Below are 26,852 nucleotides of genomic sequence, written 5' to 3' on the forward strand. Positions count from 1 at the left end.
GATGAGGGCAGAGAGAGGGGGGAATGAGGGAAGAGCAAGAGAGGGGAGAGATAGGGTGAGAGAAAGAATAGAAAGAAAGACAGACCAAGGCCCTTATTCTGATCGGTGCGGCCGGATCCGAATATGCGGCCAGGACCGTGCGTGCGAAACCCCGCCTTCCATACGGATCGCCAACTCCGTCCGTACGCGGCAAGAAGCTGTCCGAACGGACCGCACGTGTAATTTTCATGGAATACGCCTCCTCCATCTCAGGGAACCTCCCCCATCATTCGATGGTCGCAGACCATCGAATGCAGGACCGAGTGTTCCACCAGCTCCCGCAACCTCAGACCACACGGACATTTTTCCGTGCAAAAGCAGGGATCTGGGCGGGCAGCTGACATCCGGCGATGTCATATGTCCGCCCCCTACACGTGCGTCACGGCCACATTAACATACGTACGCCCAGCGTTTGCATGGGAACGCCCATGAAACGCGGGGCGTACGCATATGGTAATGAGCCCAAATAGCCCTTCACGCCCCTCTCCACCCCCTGGTCGGAGTGTTCACATTTCATGCGGGATTTGGCCGTTCGCCCCGCTCGCACATGCGCAAAGACGCCTCTGCACATGCGCAGACACAAAACATCGGCGGCACGAACGCATGCGGATATTACCACACCAACCAGAATAAGGGCCCAAGTTTGGAAATACACTTACCACACAGTCACTGGTAAAGATGCAGACAGCTATCAGTCACAGCATGAAGCACTTTGCTGATGCCCATGGTGGCAGGCAGGATCCAGAAGCTCCCTGCACACACCATCCATATGCCCCTACATGGATGCAGGCTCATGTGCTTTGTTTAGCACTCAATTCAACCATTATAACCAATCAATCTAAAATCCTCAAAGAAAATCACTGATTGGGCCCTGATGATCATAGATTGATTGTAGGGTCTGCCCCAGTTTAGATCAATACAGTTCTGCTAGTGCTAGCATACACTCAGTTATTACACCAATTAGTCCCCTCTGCATCTGCCACTAACCCCGAGTCCAGCAATGGATGAGGGACTGAGCAACACAGGGGAGGAACAATTGGCCTCGAGAGTTGCCATTAGAAGGAGCAGGACAGAGGTCTCAGCACCTCCTCAAATCTAGCTATGTCTGGGGGGCTCCTGAGACTATCAGGCTCTGCCTGTGGGACACTGCTTCGAGTCCAGTAGTCTGGGGGATCAGCAGAAGAACTTAACCCCAGTACTAGATATATATGGCAACATGAATGAAAACTGAAATTTTGTGTTAAATTTACTAAGATGGGAATTCTGTTGTAGTGCTCCCGCTAGGCTGTTTTAGCGGGGCGCTGCGCCCTGCCCGTTTTTTAAAGGGCAAAATGCTCCCTGCCCCTCTAGCAGCGCCCCGCTAAAACAGCCTGGTGCCTGCCCGACTCCTTGCATGGGGAAACCCAGCGCCGCCTTAGACGGCGATGCCCGGCGCTTCCCCGGCATCAAGGCACCTTCCCCCTGTGGTGACAGCATCTTCGGCGCGGGCGGGTCCGCCCACTTTAGTGACGCCGGCGGCCCGGCCACTTTAGTGACGCCGCCGGGCGGGCCCGCCCACTTTAGTGACGCCGGCGGCCCGGCCCGCCCACTTTAGTGACACCGGCAGCCCGGCCCACCCACTTTAGTGACGTTGGCGGCCCGGTCCGCCCACTTTAGTGACGTTGGCGGTCCGGGACCGCCCACAAGTGTGCCGTCGGCTGCCCCGGCCCGCCCTCCGGCGCCCTGCCCGGCACAATTTCTAGAGTGAACACTACTGTTGAAGATGGGATGTTGCTCGTAGTAGCAACCAATCAGAGTAAATCTATTATTTTCTATAAGGTGCAAAATTAATAAGAAGTATAATCTTATTGGTTGCTATGGCAACATACCATCTTCATTTTAGTAAATTGACCCCTTTCTGCTAATCTTTATGTGCTGATTTAGAACATTATGGGCCAGATTCTCTAAGCTTCAAACGTGATAAAATGGAAAGTGATAAACAGCCAGCCAATCAGCTCCTGTCTGACAGTTTTCAAACACAGTCTGTGACATGGCAGATAGGAGCTGATTGGCTGGCTGTTTATCACTCTCGATTTTATCCATTTTATCACTTTTATCACTTTTGAAGCTTAGAGAATCTGGCCCTAAAATGTTATAACAAGGTCACATTTTTTAAATACAAGCAAAACTTCATTAAAATAAACTGTTTTGATAAAACCAACAAAGGAAGAGTTCCTGGAGGCAATTAAAATGGTCAATGTGTGTGGCCCAAGCCTTCTTATCATCCTGGCCCTTTCTCCTCTGGTTTAACCCTCATTTCATTGCCATTTATAAAAGGGAGCAGGCTAGATTGGCTGGACAACTTTGTCGGTAGGGCAGGAGAGCCATCCCTATTCGGGACTCTCTTGAACCTTCCAACCTAGGGTTGGCAAGTATACTGTAACATACAATGCTGTCTGGAATCATATTGTTTCACTTTCAATAAATTCCACCACAGCCCTGCAAAGTAATTACAACAGAAAAGCCATCACAAGATACTATTTTTGTGGGCAGTATGTGTAAGGGGCACTACTACTGTGGTCATTGTGTTTAATCAACACTACTGTGATGCATACATGTATAAGGAGCACAAGTGTTTATTGTAGCACTACTGAGTGGTGTAATGTGAATAAAGGGCACTACTGTTTTTCATAACGTGAGTAAGGGGCACTGCTATGTGGTTTCATATGAATCAGGGGCACTTCACATGAAGCAGATTGTGCTACTGTGTGGATTATTCATCTGGGGATCATCAGCAGGGTTATGAAGGTCGTGTCTATGTATCACTTTGGTGATTCCTCAACCCAAGCAGGCTTGATGCTACAGGGCAGAGAGGTTGGCTCAGGAGACCTCTGACTATAGGGTATGGGTATATAGATATATGGGTACATAGATATGACAACACATAATGAGGTATCAAGCATTAATGCCACACAAATATCATCATTGAGATGTAATACAGTCATCATTGAGATGCAATACACTCAGAGTTTGTCACAGGTGCGGGATGCTGGCCGAACTTGGACCTTTTTATAAGGCTGCAATTATCAACAAGGCAAAAACATGCCACCGCAGGAGACTTTTAGTTATATTATAAAATGACAGTCCAAGACTTTGCATGCAAAAGGAATAGTTACTGGTAAGATAGTCAAGCAAGAAACATGTGACATATACATTCTGTATTTTGTAATAACAATATGAATTGGATTCCTATATTTACATCAAGAAAGTAAATAACTTTCTACAAAGATATTTGTCTTTAAGGGCTCTCCTTTTGATTTAACACCTACTGCTACAAAAAATCTGCCAGATCTGCAAACACACAAAAAAGCCTGCCCTCCCTCAATAGACATGGTAAAACAGTAATGTCCCTGAACCATATTGCAGTAGGTCCTACAAAATTATCCCCACTACTTGCACGTTGTCAGGAGTTACATGATGCACTCTGCTGTTTACGCCTGTCTCCACCATCCAGTAAATATCCCTGTGAATGGTGCCCCTGTCACTGATGTTGCTTCTCCTCCTTCATTCATGGGGGCGAGGCAGTATTAGCGCACTTAATGGCACTGATAACACTTCTCCCCAATAACGACCAGTCATACATTTACCCTTCAGTCATACACACATACAGTATACAAGTGTTTCTAAATCATTGCAGTCTCTTAAAGTGGTAATGTCACGTATGAAAATTAGGGTTTGATAACTAAGGAATAGCTTAATTCCAGTCATGAAGAATGCATTAAGCATTAACTTAATAATAATAATATAAAAAAAATAATTCCAAAGTTGATCACATTTTTGAAGACAAATGCAGAACTTGAAATGCAAATGTGTTGACTAAAGACGGATAAAATATTTCTGAGAAGGCTAAAATTTGGCACCATAGTCCATGGTTTTTGGAAACCAAATTAAAGTACTATGGAATCTGAAAAATGATTTATAATGGGAGGGGTATTCACTCTGTACCGCTCAGATGTGTATGACTATTGTTCTAGTAGAACTTATTTGCATTTGGAATGTAACAATTGTTGAAAAATGTCATTTAAACTTGTGAGTACAGTAAATACATTATTTATCTGGTGTTCCAATGTAAATTTCTACTGTCATATGCAGCCCATTTATTCCCACGTTGGCAGTGACAAATAACATACCATTCATGCGCAATGTTCAGCAGCATGTACAGATGTTTCATATACATTACATATGTAATGAAAAATGACATTATACTGTACATTACTGTACCTGATTTTAGCTGTTACAAATATATTTATGTTTTCAGCATAGAAGTAATTTGAGGGACATTTCTAGGGAAGACATTTCTATAACAAACTAGAACAGAATCTTGGGGTTGCTCGCTAAGCAGCGGTTGTTCGATAAGCAGCGGTTGCTCGCTAGGCAGCGGTATCATGCAGACTAACAGAAGAACAAATTAGATGGTCGCTCACCATCAAATTATTATTCTTCCCCTTCATAGATAAAACTAAGCTTGTACTTACTTTTATCCTGGCTGCACATCTCCAAAGATGGGGTAGGTGCTGATGTGCTGTGGTGTTAGCCCCCAGCGTTTTCATGGGAATGCCTATGGGCAAGCCCCGGCCCTCTCTACCCGCAATGAGGAGCCCAGCAAGTGTGTAACTCACCAAAGCCGTTTGTTTCCAAGGTCTGGACATGCGCAGACCCCCAAACATTGCAACAGAGCCAAATTCGCCCCATTCCAATTGTTGTTGAATTAGACCCAAAGTACCAATCAGTCAGCTCCTATCTGTCTTATTTCAAACACAGCCTGTAATGCGTAGCTGATTGGCTGGTAATGTATCTCTCTCCAAACCTTAGTAAATACAATATATACCCTTGGTTTAAATACTAAACATTTATTATTATTAACAGTTTCTTATATAGCGCACACATATTCCGCAGCACTTTACAGAGAATATTTGAACATTCACATAAGTCCCTGCCCCAGTGGAGCTTACAATCTATGTTCCCTAACACACACACATGCACACAGACGTTCTAGGGTTAGTTTTTGTTGGAAGCCAATTAACCTACCTGTATATTTTTGGATTGTGGGAGGACATCGGAGTACCCGGAGTAAACCCTCGCAAACATGGGGAGAATATACAAACTCTGCACAGTTAGGGCCATGGTTTGGATCAGCTCTGTGAGGCAGTAATGCTAAGCATTACACCGTCAGTGCTGCCCAACAATTTGTGTACATGAAGCTGATGTTTAGCCTTGTTTAATTGCATGGGAGACAACTTTTTTACTGATTGTGGTTACCCACATTACAGCTACTATATGTCATAATTTAATCATCATAAATTATATGTATAGGCATAAAGGTGGGCAGCAAAAATACAGCAGTGTTCTAGCTTCTAGTTTTAACACTTTGCATATTTGGTAACAAAGAGCATTAAGCAAGTGACCTAAGGGTCCAGTTATGTAGATCCTGGGCAAACTTTAAATCTGTGTTTTTGAAGCAGTAGAAATTACAAATCTGCAAAATCCAATGTACTGTATGTCAGCCAGGGCAGAGTCCTTGTAACATGTTATTACGCAGCTGGTGGCCCCACATGCTCAGCATCAGGTGTACTAATCTTGAAAAGGGATAAAATGCAGATTGCTAAAGTACCAGCCAATCAGCTCCCAACTGTTATTCCAGGCTGGGTTTGAAAAAAAATGACAGTTTGGCGCCGATTGGTTGGTGGTTTATCAGTCTCAATTTTCTCACTTTTTAAGGCTTAGTACATCTCACCCTCAGTGAGCTTTCATCTGAAGGGAATTTTGCAAAACATCAAGTTTTGCTGGTCCAATCTTGACAGATATATTGCAGTAGATCCCCATCCCCATAGAACTCAGCAGAGCAGCATTACAAAAAAAAAGATTTTTTGATATTGACAAAAGTTAATACCCCTTTCTCACCACAAAAATAACCCGGGTCACTGTGTGGCGTGAAAGGGCCATTTAAAAAACTGAGTCCAGGAACCAAGCATTCTGACCCGGGTTAAAGAATGGTTAGTCCCGGGTCAGACCTACGGTTGCTGGGCAGCCTAAAAGGGTACCTGGGGTTGAGCGACCCAGGTCCCATTCACACTATAGGGAGGAGGCAGTTTCAGCTCCTCCCCTGCCCCTGATTATGCACTGCCCATACACCCCAGCCCCCTTTCTAACGTAAATGACAAGGATTATTGCCGGTCGCTGTGGGGGCTAAACATCACAAATGCCTGAACGCTCCTGGGATGGCCCGTGTCCAAATCCCAGGTGCGACACTGCATTTGCAATGTGGAAGGAGTATAAAAGGCCCCAATCTGTTATCATTGGAATGTATATAGAAAATGTAAGTTATCTAAGATATATAATATACAGAATATTTAGAGGTTTCATAAAAAATGATTAAACTATACAAAATTATGTATAAAACAAATTTGCTCTGCTTCAAAATTACTTTTCTTAATCTTTCAATAAGGATTCATCAACTTGATTCATTTTCACATATTGTTTACTTTCTCTATAAAGCTCTAAATTCCGCATGAAATCTTTAAACTTTTTCTTATCTGAGATCTGTATATTTTTAAGCATAAATCGCTTACTCCTATTCTCAATCATCTATATTTTAATTAATAATTTCTCTCAAGCTATTACCCTTTGTCAGGCATTCCCAACCACGGTCTTCAAGGCACACCAACAATGCAGGTTTTAGTGATATCCAAGCTTCAGCACAGATGGTTTAATCAGAAACCATCAAATACTAATTAAGTCACCTGTGCTCAAGCCTGGATATCTACAAAACCTGCACTGTTGGTGGGCCTTGAGGACCGTGGTTGGGAATGTCTGCCCTATGTGTATACTTTTTGTTTTAATTTGAAATTGTTCCTACTCTCAATTGCTATTTCTTTACTAATTTATTGATGGTCTCCCTTCAATTTAAATTGCACCTACAATAGTCATCTGACTGCTATGCTTAAGGCGATATCTGTTCAGTAGGTTGACAATGTCTAGGTCTACCGTCAATAAGTTGTCACTGTATGTTCAACATGGCCAAGGTCAACGTGTCAATATGTTGATATGTATAATGTCAACATAGACCTTTGTCTATGTTGACATTATAAATATCCTGCCTTCATTTCTATGCCTTGACCTGTGTCTCGACATACACCGATAACCACATTACACTCCTGCCTTTATAATTTCACCTGTGTTACTCTCCACCTGTGAAATACACTCCCTCTTACAGCCAGTATTATTTTATTTATTTATTAACAGTTTCTTATATAGCGCAGCATATTCCGTTGCGCTTTACAAAGGAGACAGTGATACAACAAACAGGGTATTTGCAGACAGTCAAAAGGTAGGAGGGCCCTGCGCGCAAGCTTAAAATCTATATGGAAATAGGCATTGATACATAAGGATAGATACTGTATTCTTTATGCATCGATTCCACCAGAATGCAAGGTTCTGTGACTGGTTCTGGAATTTGATAAGCTTGCATGAAGAGATAAGTTTTTAGGGAACGCTTATAGGTTTGGAGACTGGAGGAGAGTCTTATTGTGCTTGGGAGGGCATTCCACAGAATTCATGAATGTCTGCACTGTGCCTGTTGGTCTTCTATGTCCTATACTTTCCAAAGTATTTTTGTGACAACTTATAAATACAGATAATAATGTATCATTCCCTAATGCAGAGTCCACAACCTGCATGAGAACATCATCCTAACTTTCAAACATCAATGCTGTAAGCATGGCATGAAAAAACTATTTCATGACATACATTATATAAAATTTCCTCCATGACGCATATGAAAATGTCTATATTTCTCTATGCCTGTTTATTACGTCAAACATGTATTTAAAATATTTGGTTGCTATGGGTTACTATGCATTTGCCCTTTGTGTGTGCTGTCATGGGTTGCTTACTACTTAAGAAGAAGAATGTATAACAAGAAGATGAGACATGGGAAACTAGAGAGCCATTAGTCATATCGTAGTTGTTATGCAAACAATTTTTATTTTGTCTCTCTACAGTTGCTGTAGGAGTTGTTAGAACATCTAGGCTGTCAGAGAAAGAATCCAAGATTATGAAGGAAAAAACATGAATAAACAAACACAATATAAAAATGCCATTATGCAATTTAAAATGATCTGTGAGAAACAGCAGTTGGATGTAATAAAAACTGTCTTTGAATCTTGAAAATGTAATAGTTCAAAGACTAATAATGGAATATGCTGTTCAACTGTTGTCACGCTGTCTGTCTATGATGATGGAAAGCATGTGTGAAAGAATTGTGAAGCTTATTCCAAAGTAAGCCTACTGTAGGTAAAAATACTGTATTGGGTAGGTTATAATAATACAAACAGAACACACTCATCCAACAAGTAACAAATGTAAAGTGTGTAACAAAATTTGCATAAGAATATACAAGCAAATACTTTGGAACCCATTTAAACTTTTTTTATTTGAATCATGTCAGTGACAATTCCCCCATCAATTTTGATACATTTTTATTGAAAAATAAAATAAACATTAAATGCCAATCATTATCATCTATGTGAAAACTATAAAAAAAAGCTGTTAATAGTTTGTATGCTAAATAGAAGTCTCAAAACTAACAGTACAATGCAACGCATACTGTACAAGACATTCATGAAACAAAGCTCATGCATAAGTCACACATGGCTATAAATGGTCCTTTAGTACATGACATCCTATTTCTAGATTAATGGTATGTGAAGGCTGTAGACACTGATCCCTTCTTTTAGAAATAGCCATGCTAGAAGCTGTTCATTAGGTAGGCGGTTTAAAATAGTATGTTATAATGTTTTAGCTAAATGATTTCATATATTTTATAACCGCATTTACTGTACGATATATGTCAAATATAAATTTACATTTGTACTGTATTCTAAAAAATGCCAGTAATGTAATTGTATCTCATCTTGTATTCAGATACAAATCATACATGTTCAACCAGTAAATGATGAGAAGAGGTATGAATAGAAAAGTTGGGTGTGCCTTGAGAATGGCTTTAGTATCATCAACACAAAAGTGTACAAGGGTGCTTTTGTGCCATATGTCCCTGCCCATTCAGTGTTTCCTTACTGGGCGGTACATGTCCCTGTCCACCAATGAAACAGTTAAGCACCAAAAGCAGTAAAAAAATATATTTTCTTGAGAGGTCTCATATTGCATTCAACAGCTTTGGAATTAACAGCTACTATATGGCACAAGTATATGATCCAGACAGTCTGAGTTAAACAGCCCCAAAGTACATTGCTTTGGACAGGTTATTGTTGTGTACTTACTTAAGCAGCTGGACAGTAATTACATGAATTACCTGTTGCTATGTAGGTGCGAAGTTCACATTTACCTTATGACCACTACTACATTTCCAGTGATTGCACGCAGTGGAGGTTTGATGGGGATCCTTAGCCAGGACACCTTCAGAAACACTTAGCATTCTGTAACTTCCGCAGATTAAGAAGAAGTTGGACTACAGTTTAAAGATTTTGGGCCTGATGCATTAAGCTTCAAAAGTGATAAAATGGAGAATGAAAAACAGGCAGCCAATCAGCTCCTACCTGCCATGTCACAGGCTGGGTTCGAATAATGTCAGACAGGAGCTGATTGGTTGGTTGTTTATCACTCTCCATTGTATCACGTTTTGAAACTTAGTGCATCTGGCCCTTTTTCAGTAAGTTGTTAACATAGACTCATTTCTAAAAGTGACACCCAGGACCGGATTAACAGTTATGGGGGAACTGGGACCATTCACCCCATGGACATATACATACTTTACGAGCGTTGTTGTACTACTGGCCAAGAAGGGCACAGCTACTGCACACATGTAGGGATAATGCCCATTGCAGTAGCCTGTCTCAGTGTGATCCTGCTGCCATGTGAGGCTGGCTGAGGGAAAGGGAGTCTGCAGACAGCTGCCTTGCTTGTTACATGCAAATACAGAGCAGTGAATTAGACATTCAGAAGCAACACTTTGCAGACCAAGAGCTGCTTCAAGATGCTCAGCAGACCAACCCTCTGTGGTGGTCCACTATGTACTGGAGACATGGAGCAAGAAAATCTGAATGAAAACATTTTGACCCTACATACAAAATGGACTGACACTCCTCTGCAGAAGATTGATGACGCACAGCAATCGTTGTCACAAGCACTAATCTTCACATGTACAGTGCTGATGCTGAATCGTGAGCAGATAGACAACCATTGGAAAAAAGGTTGGATTCTCCTACAGGTACATAAGAGCACAATTCTCTTCTAGGGGTCAGTGAAGTAGGTATCATAACTTGGGTGCTTTGTTTGTTTATATGGAAACTACATCAAGATCAGCCCTCCTACCAATAAATCAAGTGTGTGATCCTATTACGCCACTATCCCCTTCTTTTTATGGGGTTCCTGTTCTTCACATGTTCTCTATAAAATTGTAAGCTTTATACCTCTGTGGTGGACAAGCTCTTTAAGCATTTCCTGAATGCCCTAGTCTGACAATGATCTGAGATGTGCATAAAACATCAGATTTGCATCCATCTCTTAGGGGGAGATGCACTAATCTTGAAAAGTTATAACATGGAGAGTGATAAACCACCAACCAATCAGCTCCTTTCTGTCACAGCCTGTGACATGGCAGTGAGGAGATAATTGGCTGGTGGTTTATATCACTCAGCATTTTATAAATTTTCAAACTTTGTACATCTAGCCCTTAATCAGGCCATAGTGCAGCCACAGAGTTTTATTTATGAGACACAGGTTTCTTGTACATTATTATGTAAAATCATAAAAACCATTGACAAGCTCCTAATGGAGGAAAGCATATGACACAAAAATATAAAGACATTCAGCACCAGCAGATGAATAATAATTCAGGCATAAAATTGCTATACAACAACTATATATAATGCCCCTTAAATAAGATCAACAAATGTGACTACTTGTAAGTAAATCAATGAATAAAAATAAGTGGAGGCAAAAACCAACACAGCATGACAATGTGACAAGCAGTGGGCCCACCTAAAGAGCAAATGTGGCGTGTACTGTATAGCGTGGCCAAATGTGTTGTTTTATATTAGGTGTGATTGTTTTTGTCACACATGCTAGGCCAAATCATTATATATACATTTTGCTGCTTCAAACAAGCGATACATGTAATGTAATAATCTCAGTAGTATATTTTAGTAGTGCAATATTACAATCATTTCTCATACAGTATATTTCTCAACAGATTACAGTTTTCTAAATCAATAGGAAAAAGAAGAAAATAAATCAGTTTGCTGAGACGCACTCCTCATTCACATAGTCTTGAATAACTAAAAACAACTTTATATTGTACCTTAAGGTGTAGTTTTTTACAAATAACTCTATAACTAACAGGCCATTATTTTTATTTGTTTTTTATTGCGTAATTTTATTAATTATATGACCTGATAGTCTAGTTCCCTGTGACAGGGATTGGTGTGTGTTTAAAAAAAGGTTTGATAGATATAGAGAAAAAGAAGTTGAAAGATTAAAATTAACAATGTAAACAATTACATTTGGCACATCACATCCTATAAGGCATCACTAAAGCCTCTTTTGAGTATAATTGTAAACGGATTACAGAGACTAATTTTAATCTTTCAACTTCTTTTTCTCTATATCTATCAAACCTTTTTTTAAACATTGTTCGCCACACCAATCCCTGTCACAGGGAACTAGACTATCAGGTCATATAATTAATAAAATTACGCAATAAAAACCAAATAAATAATGGCCTGTTAGTTATAGAGTTATTTGTAAAAAACTACACCTTAAGGTACAATATAAAGTTGTTTTTATTCATTCAAGACTATGTGTATGAGGAGTGCGTCTCAGCAAACTGATTTATTTTCTTCTTTTTCCTATTGTATACTATATTTAAATCAGTAGACAGCACCCTAAGCCAGTAAGGGAACATATATGCTTAAATTCCCTTCTGACTGACTCGTGTACCATTCACAATCTGCAAACTGTCACCAAAATACATAGTCCGGGTCCCCCCCCCCCCCCCTGTTTTTCCTCCAAAGTTTTCTAAATCAGCAAATGTATAGTTCATAATGTTAGTGATATAAATATTTATATCGTTCTGCACAGTCTTGTTAGTATCATTCTCATATTTGTAGAGAACAACCATCTCCACTGCCATTAGAATACATCTGGCCCTTTAAACTGTAATGCATAATTCCTTGTGCCACAGTTAATGCATCTTTGTGGATAAAGCATTTCTGAGCTTAATGTGAACTAAGAAATCAGTCTGCATTAAATATTCTGCTATGTTACTAAGGGGAGTGCATACAAGCGGAAATTACTAATGTTAAAATTGAATCTAAGACCCATATTACGCAGCAATGCTAATACACCATGCCATGTAATAACGTGGGCAGAACGTTTATGTGAAACTAATTTGAAGTGTTTCATTTTCACATATGTATTTTGAATTACATTTACCCCATACTACTGTCTCAGAACATCTGGGAGACTACAGCATCTGGTGAGTCCTCCTGGACTACAAGGAGAACAGGTCACTATACAGATTCCTCCTTTCTTGGAAAATGGGCAGTGTGGTTCATTACTGATGGGATTGCTGCAAATAGTGTCATTGTGGTTTAATGTTGATTGCTGTAAATCAGTCATTTAAAATGTGTGCCCAACCAAAATAATAAGTATAACCAGTATTAAACAAGGAACAGTAAATGTGAGGTTGATAAGCAGTACTCAGTAATGAGCTCAGTTGATCCAACTAGGGACAGATTGGGAATATAAAATTGCAAACAAAAATTAGGAACAAAATAAAAAAAGTGGCCTCGTGTACAGTAGATGGTACCAAAGTAACTGCAGGTGGAGCCAACACAAAGGCCCTTATTCTAATTCACTCGCAAAGGTAAATTCCTTCTCAAATGAACAAAACCATGTGCACTGCAGGTGGGGAAGATTTAACTTCTGCAAAGAAAATTTGATTTGGGTGGTTTATTTTGTTTCTGTTCAGGGTAAATACTGGCTGCTTTATTTTTAAACTGCAATATAGATCTCACTGTGAAGTAAAACCCCACCCAAATCTAATTTCTTTCTGTACACGTAACATCTACCCCATCTGCAGTGCACATGGTTTTGTCCATTTGAGAAGGAATTTGCCATTTCTAGTGAATTAGAATAAGGGCCAAAGTACATGGGTTTAAAGTGGTGTAAAAAAAAATCGCATTGCCTCTACCAAATTCATACTTGTAGTACTGTGCCTGTAGACCAATATACAATTACGGGAGCATCCTTGTGAATTCCATACAATTCAAAGAGAAGCTGTGGACCTATATATAATGCAATGAACATCCTAGTACAATGCAATGCAGAGACCTCTAAACAATGCAGAAACCATCCAAATGGCTATTTCACTGATGCTAAAATTATTGAAATGACCAATCAATAAACGTGGTGCAAATAGTCAACTACTATATGGTATTGTATAATAACCTCATGACACAATATTTCTGTGTTTGTAGAAATTTGAGAGATGCTACATATAAAAAACATTGGAGAGTCATATCTGTTCAGCCACTTCGCTTTTTATATATTTCAAAGTGTACTGGTGCACTGTATTTTATGTGTAATTCTAAGTAATATATCAAGGTACATTTTTAAGAGCCACAAATAGACCCCGGTTAATACGGAAACTGGCACTCGAACGAATAAAGAAAACCAGTTCACTGGAATTTTATCCCAATGTTTCAAAGCCCTTGCAGCTTTTTTTTATCAAGGTGCAGAAGATTATATATATATATATATATAGCAAAAGATGAACAAAGTGCGCCCTCCTATAGTGTATCCACCACCAATAGAACAAATGGTGACAATGTGGTCACGATACAACAAATTTAATATAAAACAGATAAAATATGACAGTAAAATTCTTTCATCTGTATGGAGTCATGGATTTCTATAACGGTCAGTATACACAAAACCCAACGCGTTTCGCCGTTAAAACGACTTCCTCAGGGGTAACCGTCTAGGTGGTGGAAATAGATAATATTATTTTTTTGTTTTTACACTTACTGGAAATTAAGTAATTGCACAGACCTAAAAGGTCAGAATACAAGATAGTATTAAAAGTACATACCAACAGGTAACTTAATGTTTTTTCAGTCACAGTGTGATACAGCTTTCATTTGAAAGAACATGAAGGAGTGGATCTTTAACAGATCTCAATCATAATGCTTGTCAGCATCTAAAACATGAATTTAAAACATATATGCAATATGTCAAGAGGAGGAGCAAGATAGGACAGAGGGAAAAACAACAATATAAATATAAACAGATTTGGAACATACCAATTTCTTATAACAAGCGTAGGACACTATAGGAGGGCGCACTTTGTTCATCTTTTGCTATTTCTCCTTTTTCCCCCACTAGCAGGGGGGATATACTTAGTTGCTGCCCATACAGTTTCTGTAGCGCATTGAAAGGGTATCCCCTCTATATATATATATATATATATAAAATCTGTAGGGTCCGGCACTGCCCAGCGTTAACCTCAGTAACTTGCCCAGGTGACCAGTCAGTTGTAGAGTTACCCCCACACATACAGTAGATACAAGGAAGACACTCCGGGTCTTTAGTGTGATGAAGGCGTTTACTGGTGCCTACGGCGTTTCGGGCAGCTACTTGTATCTACTATATATATGAGGAGAAGTGGGCACCCGTAGCGTCAAATGTATTAATCTCCCCCCAGCAGATAAGGAAAGTCGTTATGCCCATTAACGGCTCTCCTTAATGATGCCCCTGGCATCCCATACTTGGACATGCGTGAGATCTCACTATTACCACGACATCTCCAGCGCAGCTCGGAGCCAGCAGCCCTGAGCTGGTATTGTGGGCCAGCCTCTAAATACTGGGGGGGATTACAGGAGACAGCCCCGCCGAGCAATACTCGGTGGCCTGTCCCTAGCGCATGTTAGGTGCATTGTTCATACATTAGGAAAAACGTAATCCACCCCCAGTTAAACAGCGTTATGTGCAGAAATGCACTTAACGCTAGTTAATACATCTGCCCCAATATCTTGTATAACATGAAGCAGTGGTGGAACTTGTAGGTTGAGCACCCAGGTGGAGAGACAGGGGAAGGCAGAGTGTGACAGGGAAAAACAGTGAGTGATAAGAAGAGAATTACAAGGAGTCTTTAGGGGCCCTGATGCACAGCACCTGCTGCACTAATGGTAGTTCTCCGTATAACCTGAAGATACCAAGCAAAAACTTTATCTCTGAACGCCACTGTTTATTCCTGTGGATTCCTACCAAAAAAGAGTGAGTAACAAGCTAACTACATACATACACACACGCACACACATTATAAAATAGAGTATCTCGCTACAAACAATCTTAGAAATGCAATAAGAAGGCAGCTTATCTGTTAATGTTCCCTGAAGGTGGGGAACCCAAGTGATAGAAATTCAATACAGAAATAGATTGTCACCAAAGACTCCTATTGGAGAGTAAACTGTTAGTACAGATGTACTGATAGCCCAATAAACACAGGGAAGAATTTCAAATTCAGATATTTTATTGTAGAACTTGTTCGGATTTCATTCAGACAAGCAGATGACCATATTGCAGATGCAGTCTGGGTCTTTATTTGTGCAGGAAAACAGCATACCAGATTCACAGCTTTGCAGGGTTTTTTCACATGATTCACAGACATGGTGCACTTCACAGCACCTAACATAATATTACATTACCGACCTATCACCCAGCTGCTTTTGAGTATTGGGAGCAATGACCTCCTGACCTGGATACACATATTACAGGAAGCCACAGGTGCTGCTAATCAGCTAAACATTGATCACATCAGTTTAGAAACCTGGACTGGATCTAATCTCCTGCTACTGCTGTTGCTCTAAAACCTGGACTGGATCTTCCAAATTACCCTCATGTAGAAATATGCTTTCCCTGCCACACACCTTCCCCCATAGCTTCAACCACCCTGGTGAGGCTGATACATTTTTGGCTGAGCTCTCTGCCTTACCCACCTCTGATTGTATTATCCACCCGGGTACACTCAACCCCTTTCACCCACCTTGCCTTCTTCCTCCACTCCTAGCTTCAACATAGGGTTGCATGGAGGTTAGGGACCTACAAACCTCCTGGAAAGGGCATCCACATTGAGGTTTCCCCGGACAATGCTGCACCTCAAACTTAAATGACTGTGAGGCCAAAAACCAATGTGCAGAATTTATCATCCCAGCAAATTATACTTTAGGGACTTTACTGCCCACTTAATTGCTAAGCACTCCTGCTCTACAGTTGTGGTAATATTCCACAAGACCAAGAAATGTCCTAAGTTGAACTTACTGTACATTTGGGTTTAGACCAAGAAAGGACTGCTTCTACCTTACTAGGCTAAAGTTTAACCCGTCCTCTGCCGACAACGTACCCCAGCTACAGTATTTGGCTTCCACCATTCTAATGGCACATTTCCCAGGGTTGGGCATCAACCCGTGTGCCTGTAGAGCTTTTAACATGGCCTCTACCTTTGGGTGTGATTCCCTTTCAGAGCTAAAAATAACAATGTTGTCTAAATATACAGCTGCACGTTCCCTTAGGGGCCATAGCAAATTATGCATAGCTCTCTGGAAGGTTCTTGTGGCATCATGTAAACCAACTGGTAGCGTTTTGAACTGAAATAAGCCCTCTCGGGTAGAGAAGGCTGTTTTTGCCTTAGCCACTTTAGTCAAAGGAATTTGCCAATACACTTTTGTCACATCAAGAGAGGTAAGATAAGGGACGGGTTGGGATGGAAAACCAGCCCGGGAAATCTAGGAAAGCAGCCCTACAAAATGGGTCGAGCCAAAAAGGGGGTGGAGTCTTTTGAGGGCCATGTAGGGGGGAAGGAAGGTAGAGGAGCCCTTCTCAAAAGCAGTAACCCCCTTTCAGAGAGAGATAGAGAGAGTGATAGTAGAAAGAGATAGAGAGGGATCACAGACAGAGATATAGAGGGATCACATAGAGAGATAGAGAGAGGGATTGCAGAGAGAGATAGAAAGGGATCACAGAGAGAGATAGAGAGAGAGGGATCACAGAGAGAGATAGAGAGGGATGGCAGAGAGGGATGGCAGAGAGAGAGGGATTTAAAATCTTGACGCGTTTCTCCGTCCAATACAATCCTGACGGTTTCCTCATCTTTTGATCAATATCTATTGATCAATTAAGGAAAATTCTGGATATTTAAGCTAATTGGGAGCTCCCTATACGAAATATTCCCCATAACACCAATATTTGGGTAATTTCAAGGCACATTATTAATTATCAGGATCTAAGTGGATATTGTTGGATATTATTAACTGATTCATTTAATTAAAATTATTTTAACTACCGCTTAATGAATTGGTTCTGTAAATGCTGATTTATTATTATTTTGTATGTTTTAATAAAAAAAAAAATATATTGGGTTTACTATTAATAAATTCTAAGTAAGATCAACATAGTGCGCTCTCTCTCTTTTTTAGTTTTTCTACTGTAGGAGGAAGGTGCTGGCAGGAAGAGAGGACAGATGAGCCACTGCAGGGTTCCTGATGTTCTGTCTACGGAGCTTTCACCCTTCCAGCCACTGCGACAGGCCTGCTGGGTCAAGGGTTTTAGTCAGTGTGCTCTGGCGGAGGGGTCGTGGCCACTGCTCTTCAGGCAGAATGGTCCAGCCCGGAAAACATGCAAAACGGCCCGACAGAGGAGGGTTTGGACCGGCCCACCTGGAAATTCGGGAATCCGCCCCTGGGTAAGATACTTACTCTTGGCTAAATTTTCCACCAGCTCATCAACCCGGGGCATAGGGTATGAATCAGAGCAAGAAAATTGATTTACCTTACGGAAGTTATTGCAGACTCATAAAGCACCTGAAAGCTAATACAATGGGATTATTTCATTCACTGTAAGTTTAGTAACAAAAGGTGTACCTTGGTCTATTAAGACCTCCTTCGGTATTCCCAGGCAAGTATACAAGGTTAGTAACTCTCTGGCATTAGTGCCAGATTTCATATTACACAGTGTTATAGACTCTGAGTATCTGGTGGCATAATCCACTACCACTAGTATGTATTGATGCCCTCAAGTGGATTTTTACACTGGCCCTATTAGATCCATACCAGTTTTCTCACAGAAATGATAGGAAGGGGTACTAGTGGAGCCCTAAACTCTGGCCAAGGGGCTGTCTTCTGAACACTGGGCATTCTTGACAATACCCCTTGTCTGTGGCATAGATGCCTCAATTGTATGCATTGGAGAGTTTTCTTCACCCCTAAATGGCCACTCCACAGATGCTTAGGTGCAGCTCCAAATACCTGCTAAAGTTTTCGGGAAACTAACAAACTGATCTACTCTTCCCTTGTAAATTGATAACATGATATAACAAAATAATTTTTCAACACAAAAATGGTAAAAGTGGTAAAACAGCAAACACCCCACCATTAACCACTTTTACAGCCTCAAAAGCACGTTCAGTACCAGATTGCTATCATTGCCTTGGTCCTGCAATGATTTTACTCACCAAAAGGGTTCCTTTTGGGCTTCAGTTCTGGGGTGCTTCATATACAGTATATGCAATTCTAGCAGGCGGCACTCAGTCTGAAGTCTGGAGTATATATATATATATATATATATATATATATATATATATAAATATATATATATATATATATATATATATATATATATATATGGTTCGTGTTGTAGCATTTATTTCTATTTATAATTAAGGAAATAAATACTACACCAACTTTAAACATTTACTCCAGACTCTGAGTGCCACCTGCAATAATCGCTTGTACACAGTGGCATATCACGACCCTGGAAGGCACCAAAGCAAGGCACCTCCTGCAAAGGAGACAACGGAGTGCCGGGGACAAGGATAGTTGTGAAACTGGAAACTCAAACACAAGGTCTATAAAGCTAAAAAGACTAGAGTGCAAGAGTAGCAAATGATCTGTATTTTTGGGCACCTTTCACTGCCAGCCCCCATCACAGCCCAGTGGACATTTCAGGGGAAATTTTCTAAGATCAGATACTATCTATCATCTTTTATAAGGTGTTAAAGAAATAAGAAGTAGATTCTGATTGGTTGCCCATAGCAACATCGCATGTGAAATAGAACTCCCATCTTAGTAATTTTTTTACTTCCAGTGATCTTCCATTACTACTTATGGGCCTGTTTCAGACCTGCACACTAAGCTGCATATATTCCTAATGAGCAGGTACATGCTGCCACATATAACACACGCCCAGCCCATGGGTCAAATACCTGCACTACACTGCTGTACTCATACAAATCCAGCTCGCAGGCGCCCAAAATAATGTGATGGTTACTCACCATTGAATGATTTTTCCTCTGGTCATTGTGAAAAGTAAGCCAGGACTTAATTTGGAGGTTTCAGATAAATTGGGGGCGGGTTCTGATGTCATTTGATGTCATCCATCCGCCCCAGGCAGGCAGTTACACTTCTGTGTTTGATGAGGTCTAAACAGCATTGATATGTGTGTGCCCACTGTTTTTGTGGGCACATCCATGAAATGCTTGGTGCCCACCACGAAATTCCCCTTGCCCGTCAATCAGGCAGCGAGTGCCCCAGTGAATTAAATATTTGCCGAATGTGCTCACTGCGGGGATATGCACATGCACATTATCACACATGCGCAGACCCCCACCATCGGGGACGGGGCCAAATTACAGACCTGTACAAACAGTTCTGAATCGGCCCTTATATGTAGTCACAGATTTCATTGATATTATACTGTATATATTGTGTACATATGGTTTTACATACAGAATACTGGGGCATCCAGTTAGAGACTGTTCACTATGCCCAGACATTGGGTAAAATGCACTAAGCTTCAAAAGTTATAAAATAGATAGTAATAAACAACCAGCCAATCAGCTCCTGCCTGACATTTTTCAAACACAGTCTGTGACATGACAGGTAGGAGCTGATTGTCTGACTGTTTGGATGCTGATTTGTGCATCTGGCCCATTGGGAGAAACCTCTACCACCTACTGTACATGTGCCCCTAGTTTTGTGATGAGACAAAATAAAACAGTCTGAGGAAACTTACAGAGCAATGGTGTAACTCTTACAGTAACATTCATCCTTTTCCCACTTAGTTAGAACTAGCCTCCTCCAGTACTTCACACAACTCTTCCCATAAGCTGATGGCTGATTTTGTCCCTGTGCAAACACCATATTCCTCTGTAAACCTATGCACTTGGGCAATAACATACAGTAGACACAAATGTAAAAACCGAAGTGCATGGGACCACCAGGAGGGCTTCATTTTCAGTAGTGATCAGTCACAATAACATGGCAGATGCCATGTTTCTGGATACCTGCACATGTGTAGTAAAACAATACCAGAATCTCCTGCATTATAGAGGAGGGGACCTACCTGGAGTCTGCACAAATGCCTTCTCTGTTCAAACACCTCTGCTGAAAGGTAGTACAACAAGCCTTGCCCAGTTAAGAAGTACCAGTACACCTCATCCTCTCAGCAGCCCTGCCTGTTGTAAACCTACCAAGAAACTTAATGCATATGGCCTAAGTGCAGAGCTGGATGCTCTGCATATTTTCTTAGTTGTTTTATGCACATGATTTCCAGTGAGCAACAATTCCCTGGTGTCTTATTAAAAGTGGGGAGCTCGCCAAGGTTGTCTTTTGTCACGAGCATTGTTTTCTCTAGTAAAACCATTTGCAATTTAATTACATCATGGAAAAATGATTCTTGAATTGTGGTAAAATGACAATTACTTAGAAGACTGATCTTTTATTTGGAAAGTCTGTGTCCTGTACATGATGTTCCTTTCAGAACTGTTCATGAGTATCTTCTAGGGTTTATTCTGATCACCTAATCAGGTTCACATCTCTTAAAGAGTATTTCCAAAATCAGAAAATTATATTGCCTATACAACATTCAGTTCATTTCAATACATCAGTCTTCTATAAAAGGTGGACTTCCCCTACAAACAGGGGTATTAAAGGTGGGATTCTGACTGTTGGAACGTCCCAACAGCCAGAATCATGGGCCATTTTTGGCCAGGTCAATTCAATGTTTTGCCTGTCGAGTGTCAAAAAGGGGGCGTGTTGGCAAAAAAAGCCGTGGATTGTTGAGAAATGGCCATGAATTCAACAATCATTGGCCGTTTCCGAAAAAAACAGATCCAACTTGTTTTAAAGTTGGATCGGTTTGTTCGAAATCCGCCTTCAGTGCTGTCGGAAACGGAAGCATTGAATGGAAGCACTGTTAAAAATAGTGCCCAACATTAAATACCTCTTAATATCTCACTAAAGACCCAAATGCAATAAGCAAGCAAGTGCCCCATAATCTAGTGTTGGGAGATCCAGGAGAGGAGGTCAACAGAACATGATGAAATTGCTTATGCAATCATGACCCTGCCCGAACTATACGCACAGCAGATTCAGAGACCTATTAACCAAATAATGTTGTCTAGGCCCTGTTACACCCTGTTACACCCACTTCACTAGAAAGAGAAGCGGGATCCAGAAGGCTTGAGTAGGTGACTAAGTAACAGTACACCACATTTGTCATCATAGATAAGTCATCATTTGCACTTTTAGTTATATAAATCATATTAAACTTATTCTTCCCACATACAAAACATCCAGTTTATGCCTACATTACAGAATGTCTGACAATTCATTACAGTGTATTACGTAAACACTAATAATGAACATTTTGAATCCCTGTTGTCAGTAGCAATGTTTACTAGGACATATTTCTAATTTCACAGTACTGAGGGGGATATTTAATCCCCGCCGCTATTTCCAATGGGGGACCTATTCAATGCTGTCTCTCATCAGAATGGGCCCGACTTTAAAAGCTGCCGAGAACAGCCATGGATTGTCGCAATCATAGACGTGTCTTGACAATCCATGGCCGTTTATGTTGACATGGACCCTTTTTGACGATCGGCAGAGAAAACATTGAATCCCGCCTGTCGATACTCAGACAAGCAAAATGCAAACGGAGCAGGGTCACGACTGTAAGGATGTCCCAAAATGTCCAGTGCCAGTCTCTATAATTCACACAAAAAGGTGTCAACATGCTAAATGGACCACGGCTCATATTACACCTATCCTTACATAATATCAACTACTAAATAAATAAAAATTATTATTAATAAAAAAAGTTGATAAATAAAAATATACTTTAGAACCCAAGACAAATGATAGGGATTGTTCAGAGCATCTAACAAGGGAAATAATGTTAAAAGGACATGGTTCTGTGCATACTTTGAGCATATTTATGATCCATCTGTGTATCAGTGGCGTAACTATAGCCCCGCAGCCCCCGCGGTGGCAGGGAGGTGCTGAGGGGGTGTGGGCGCCGGGGGGATGCAGGACTATTATTAGTTACTCACTGCCTTCTGCTGCCAGCGCCTGTGCCGGGTCCCAGCTCTACCGGCTACTGCTGCAGCGCTGCTAATACAAAAAGAGACACTCGGAAAATGGCTGCCCCCATACTGCAGACAGTTTTTCGTCTGCTGTATGGGTGTAGCCATTTTCCAAGTGTCACTTCTCAGTAACAGCAGCAGCCGGGAGAACCAGGACCAGGCGCAGACGATCGGATGCAGCATGAGGTAAACCACCCCCCCCCCCTGCCGCCGCACAACAACCCCCGCACCCCGGCTCCCCTCCGCGCTCCCCGGCTCCCCTCCACGCTCCCCTACACTGGCAGCACATGCGCGGCTGAGGTAACGGCCTCACGGGGGTGGCGGGCGGGGTGATTTGTCTTCCCTAGGGGGAGCACCCCCCTGCATTTTCGGCAGGGGGGGGGGTGCAGAATTATTAGTTATGCCACTGCTGTGTATAATACAATCTTCACAGTTTTGAAGTTTGGCCACAAGTGCACATGTGTTACATGTAAAGCATTATTGAAAATATGGTAACTATGATAAAATTTGGGGATAGTTGTGAGCAAAGCAAAAAGAACAAGCAACTGCCCTCCTTGGTAAAACCATGTTACACTGCAGGTGGGACAGATGTAAAAGATTTAGACTAATACCCCTTTTAGACCAAAACGCCGGGTCGCACCCGGCTTTTTGGACCCTGGTTTAAGCCGGGTGCGACCCGGCGTTTAGGGGCATTTACACCGGACGGGCTTAAACGCCCGCACCCCCCTCCCCGGCGCTTGAAGATGACAGCGCGATGTCATCTTCAAGCGCCGATCGACGCCGCCGTACCCAGAACGCTGCTGGGGGCAGCCCAGCGCTAAGGTAAGCTGCTAGGCTGCCCCCAGTCCCCGCGCGCACCCCCCGCCATTGGACAGGAGGTGAATGGATGCCGCACACAGGCATCCGTTCACCTCCCTCCCCTGCCGCCGCTGCTGTCTGCAGAGTATAGCAGACAGCAGCGCCGGCTGTCAGTGTCAGACTGACAATCCGTCCAACCTGCGGACGCTGCGGTCCGCAGGTTGGACGTTCCCCATTCATGTAAATGGGAGCCGGGTCATCCGACCCGGCGTTCCCATTTACACCGCCCTCTACCCAGGTCCTAGCCGTGTTCTACCCAGGTCAGGACCTGGGTAGAAGTCCCGTGTACAGGGACACGGCGTTAGGGATTTACACCACCGAAGATCCGGGTCTGACCCGCCGCTGACCCGGATTTTTCGGCGGTGTAAAAGGGGTATTAGAAATAACCAGTACAAACTCAAATCTAAATTCCAGTGTAAAAATAAAGCTGTCCAGCATTTGCAGGCTACATGAAAAAACAGCCAGTATTTGCTCTGCATGCAAAAATAATGAATGTATCCTTGAATTTTGGAGGTGCAGGATACCGCTCAAACTTTGACTTTTTTAAAGCAGTAACCATTTCAAAGGCAGAACTATGCCTTTTAAATGTAGCCACTTGAAAAAATGTCAGACCTCTGGTGAACTTCAGTGCTGTTACAGGTGCCCCTTGGTTTGTTCCAGTTACCTGCTTTTTTGGCGTTGCGCCCAACTAAAAAGACTCATACTGTATATCACATCCATAATATTTCTCATTTTTGTGTAACAGGTGCATACTGTAGTTGACACAGGTGCATATTTGATACATCACACCTGCATCAAAGAATAGATTCAGGAAAGCATCCATGCTTGGTCTACACATATCTCAGAGCAAAATGTTATGGATTTACCATGCACACCCCTCTATGCAGAAATCTATGTATGGTCCAGATAAAAACAGTTATCCCATATTAGAATTCCTGCTTTTTCATAAATGACATAAATTTAAGCATAAACAACAAGAACAACAACAACAACCACCACAATAACACAATATGTTATGTGAAAAAGAATGGACACGAACATAAAATCACCACTCTGCTGTAAAGTAAGTTGTTTTTTGTAACATTGAAGTGTTTATGAATTCAAAATAGATAAAAAAATTAATTTTAATAATGTATATTCAATATAAATGATGACTTATTTTAAAAACACTTGTTTATAAACGAGCAATGCTAATCAAAATGAATCAAGATACACAAAATGTTCAGTAGTAGTTTAAAAATGTAGTCAGTATGCACAGACAGGACAAACATTACATGAAACTTTACCTCTCTGTTGCGTCTCGATAGATACACTGAGCATCAAAGTTAGGGAAACTGTAAGCAAAGTTTTATGTGCCATGTTCCTCTGATAAAAGTTCAGCATTTTGTAGAAGGAAAGGCAGTGCGGAGACGCCTCTCCTCTCGTTGCCTTCCTATTCCTCTCTGACTGCAGCTGTGTGCCAGACTCAGAAACTCCAACTAAGATTTCAGGCTAAAGTTAGTTTGAAAAATACTCCTCCTTCTTTCTCCCACTGGGGCACTAAAAGGCAGCTCAATTTTGTATTTCAACAATCAAGATACCTGACATGTCTTTTTTGCTGCTTATCTACTAGGACTTTATTGTCCATTACTGATTTAGAATCAAAAACAAATTTGAAACAAATAGATGCAATATGAAATTACTGTATATGAAATATGTAAGTTCTTTTCCATTGGTAACTGTAACACACAACTGCATTTTTTCACTTTGCTTTTCTATTATACAAGTAATACTGATTATGTTTGTAGGGGTTTGGTCATAGTGTTGACGTTCATCATGTTGTCGTGGTCATCATGTTAAATTTGACTATGTCGACATTGATCATGTAGACAGTGATGAAATGTCAACATGTTAGAATATTGACATATGATACCTAGTGGACCAGGAGTCACTTACCTGCTCCTGATTACTGCAGCTGCTTCAGCAGGGTCTTTCATGTCACGATGGTCATGTGACTGTGCCTTCTGGGTCAGAGCTTTGGTCTTCCGGTGCTCAGGTAAGTATTTATACTCTATCCCTTTGCCTAATCTTAACCCTCTTGTCTGCATCCTAACCCTAATGTCAACATTTCACCTGTTAACATTTTTAGTATGTCGACACATTTCCAGTTGATATTTTAATTAAATCTGCATCATAACTGTCAACATTTTATTAGATATTATCAATATTATGAATACCTTTTGACTACATGCGTTTTTGAACATGCTGAATGTGAATTGCAGAAGTTGTATTAATGCCATCCATCATAAGAGGTTGTAACTCACAGGTGGATAATGTGGATGTTCTGTACCACAATGATACCACAATGATCAAGCAGTGAATGGGGAACTCTGTGCAGATACAGGTTGAGTCTCCCTTATACATGTATTTCAAAAACTGAAATATTTTGAAAACCGCGGCATCCCCGGTCCCAATGGTGCATTGCACGGGCATGCAATGTACCCCTGGGACAGTGGCGGGACTACCGAGGGTGCAGGGGGTGCAGCTGCTATGGGACCCAGCGGCTGGGGGGGCCCATGAACAGGAAGCAGTCCCCTGCACCCTTAGTAGTTTCATTCTGTTATTAGAGGAGGGAAGCGCCGTGCAGCAGCGCCGTGCAGTAGGAGCCACTGAGACTCCCCTTACCTCACCTCACAGGACGCGATCAAGGGTGGGGTTGCAAATATTACTGCAACTAGTAGTCGAGTGCCTGCAAGCAGCCGGCTCCCCCCTCCTCTTTCTTCAGTGACTGCTCCTCTACTTTGTGATAACCCGGGAGCGTCTAAGCGTGGGCATGGTAGGAGGCACAGATGCACAGTGCCAGATTCTGTCTCCGTCCTCACTGTCCGATGTGGCCGCGGTGTTGGCGCTCACAGTTCATGTGATGATGAGACGTGGCAGAAAGCACTGTGTGTGTACGCACTATGGAGCCTTGAATCAGCTTGTGCGTAAAAAGGCCAGGCTGGCGGCGCATGCGCTGAAAGTCGCGGATGCTGGGGCTGCACACACACAGCATTTCTGTCACTGTTTAAAGCCAGCAAGTCCCAGTTACCGTTACTGTGTGGCACTGCTAGCTGTGAGGAGCCCTTGCCCCCTTGGTCCCTGCTGCTGCCCAGGGGCCAGGCTACCCTAGCAGGGCCTGGACAGCCTCCAGTCCTGTGTTTTTGGCCCCACCCTCTTGCGGCCTGTGGCTGCCACTGGGTGGCTGTCTGGGTGGCTGTCTCTGATGAGCCCTACGTTGCCCCACTGGCCCCTGCTGCCTGGCCCTAGCAGGGCCCTCCTACTCTGCCAGTCACAGCATGAAACCCCTGGCATAGAGCAAGAAGCCTATAGCAACGAGCATGTAGGTAAGTGGCACTTATGTGGCATAATATGTAATAGCTATTATATATATAATGGGAAGTACAGTGTGTGGCATAACGGTGTTTGGTATATTGTGTAAGGGGCATTGCGGTGTGTT

General features: G+C 41.8%; 1 protein-coding gene across 1 annotated transcript in view; it reads right to left on the reverse strand.

Annotated features, from left to right (window-relative positions):
• Window positions 1-24,825, reverse strand: part of LAMA2 (laminin subunit alpha 2) — a 727,667-nt gene extending 702,842 nt beyond the window's left edge. Inside the window, exon 1 of the mRNA XM_083176751.1 lies at window positions 24,661-24,825. Within this exon, the coding sequence (XP_083032877.1) occupies window positions 24,661-24,757 (97 nt within the window). The 5' untranslated portion in view covers window positions 24,758-24,825. The remainder of the gene's footprint in view (window positions 1-24,660) is intronic.
• Window positions 24,826-26,852: the final 2,027 nt, after the last annotated feature.

The sequence above is a fragment of the Crinia signifera genome, chromosome 3, assembly GCF_055691185.1.
Source record: "Crinia signifera chromosome 3, ASM5569118v1, whole genome shotgun sequence".
Classification (NCBI taxonomy): domain Eukaryota; kingdom Metazoa; phylum Chordata; class Amphibia; order Anura; family Myobatrachidae; genus Crinia; species Crinia signifera.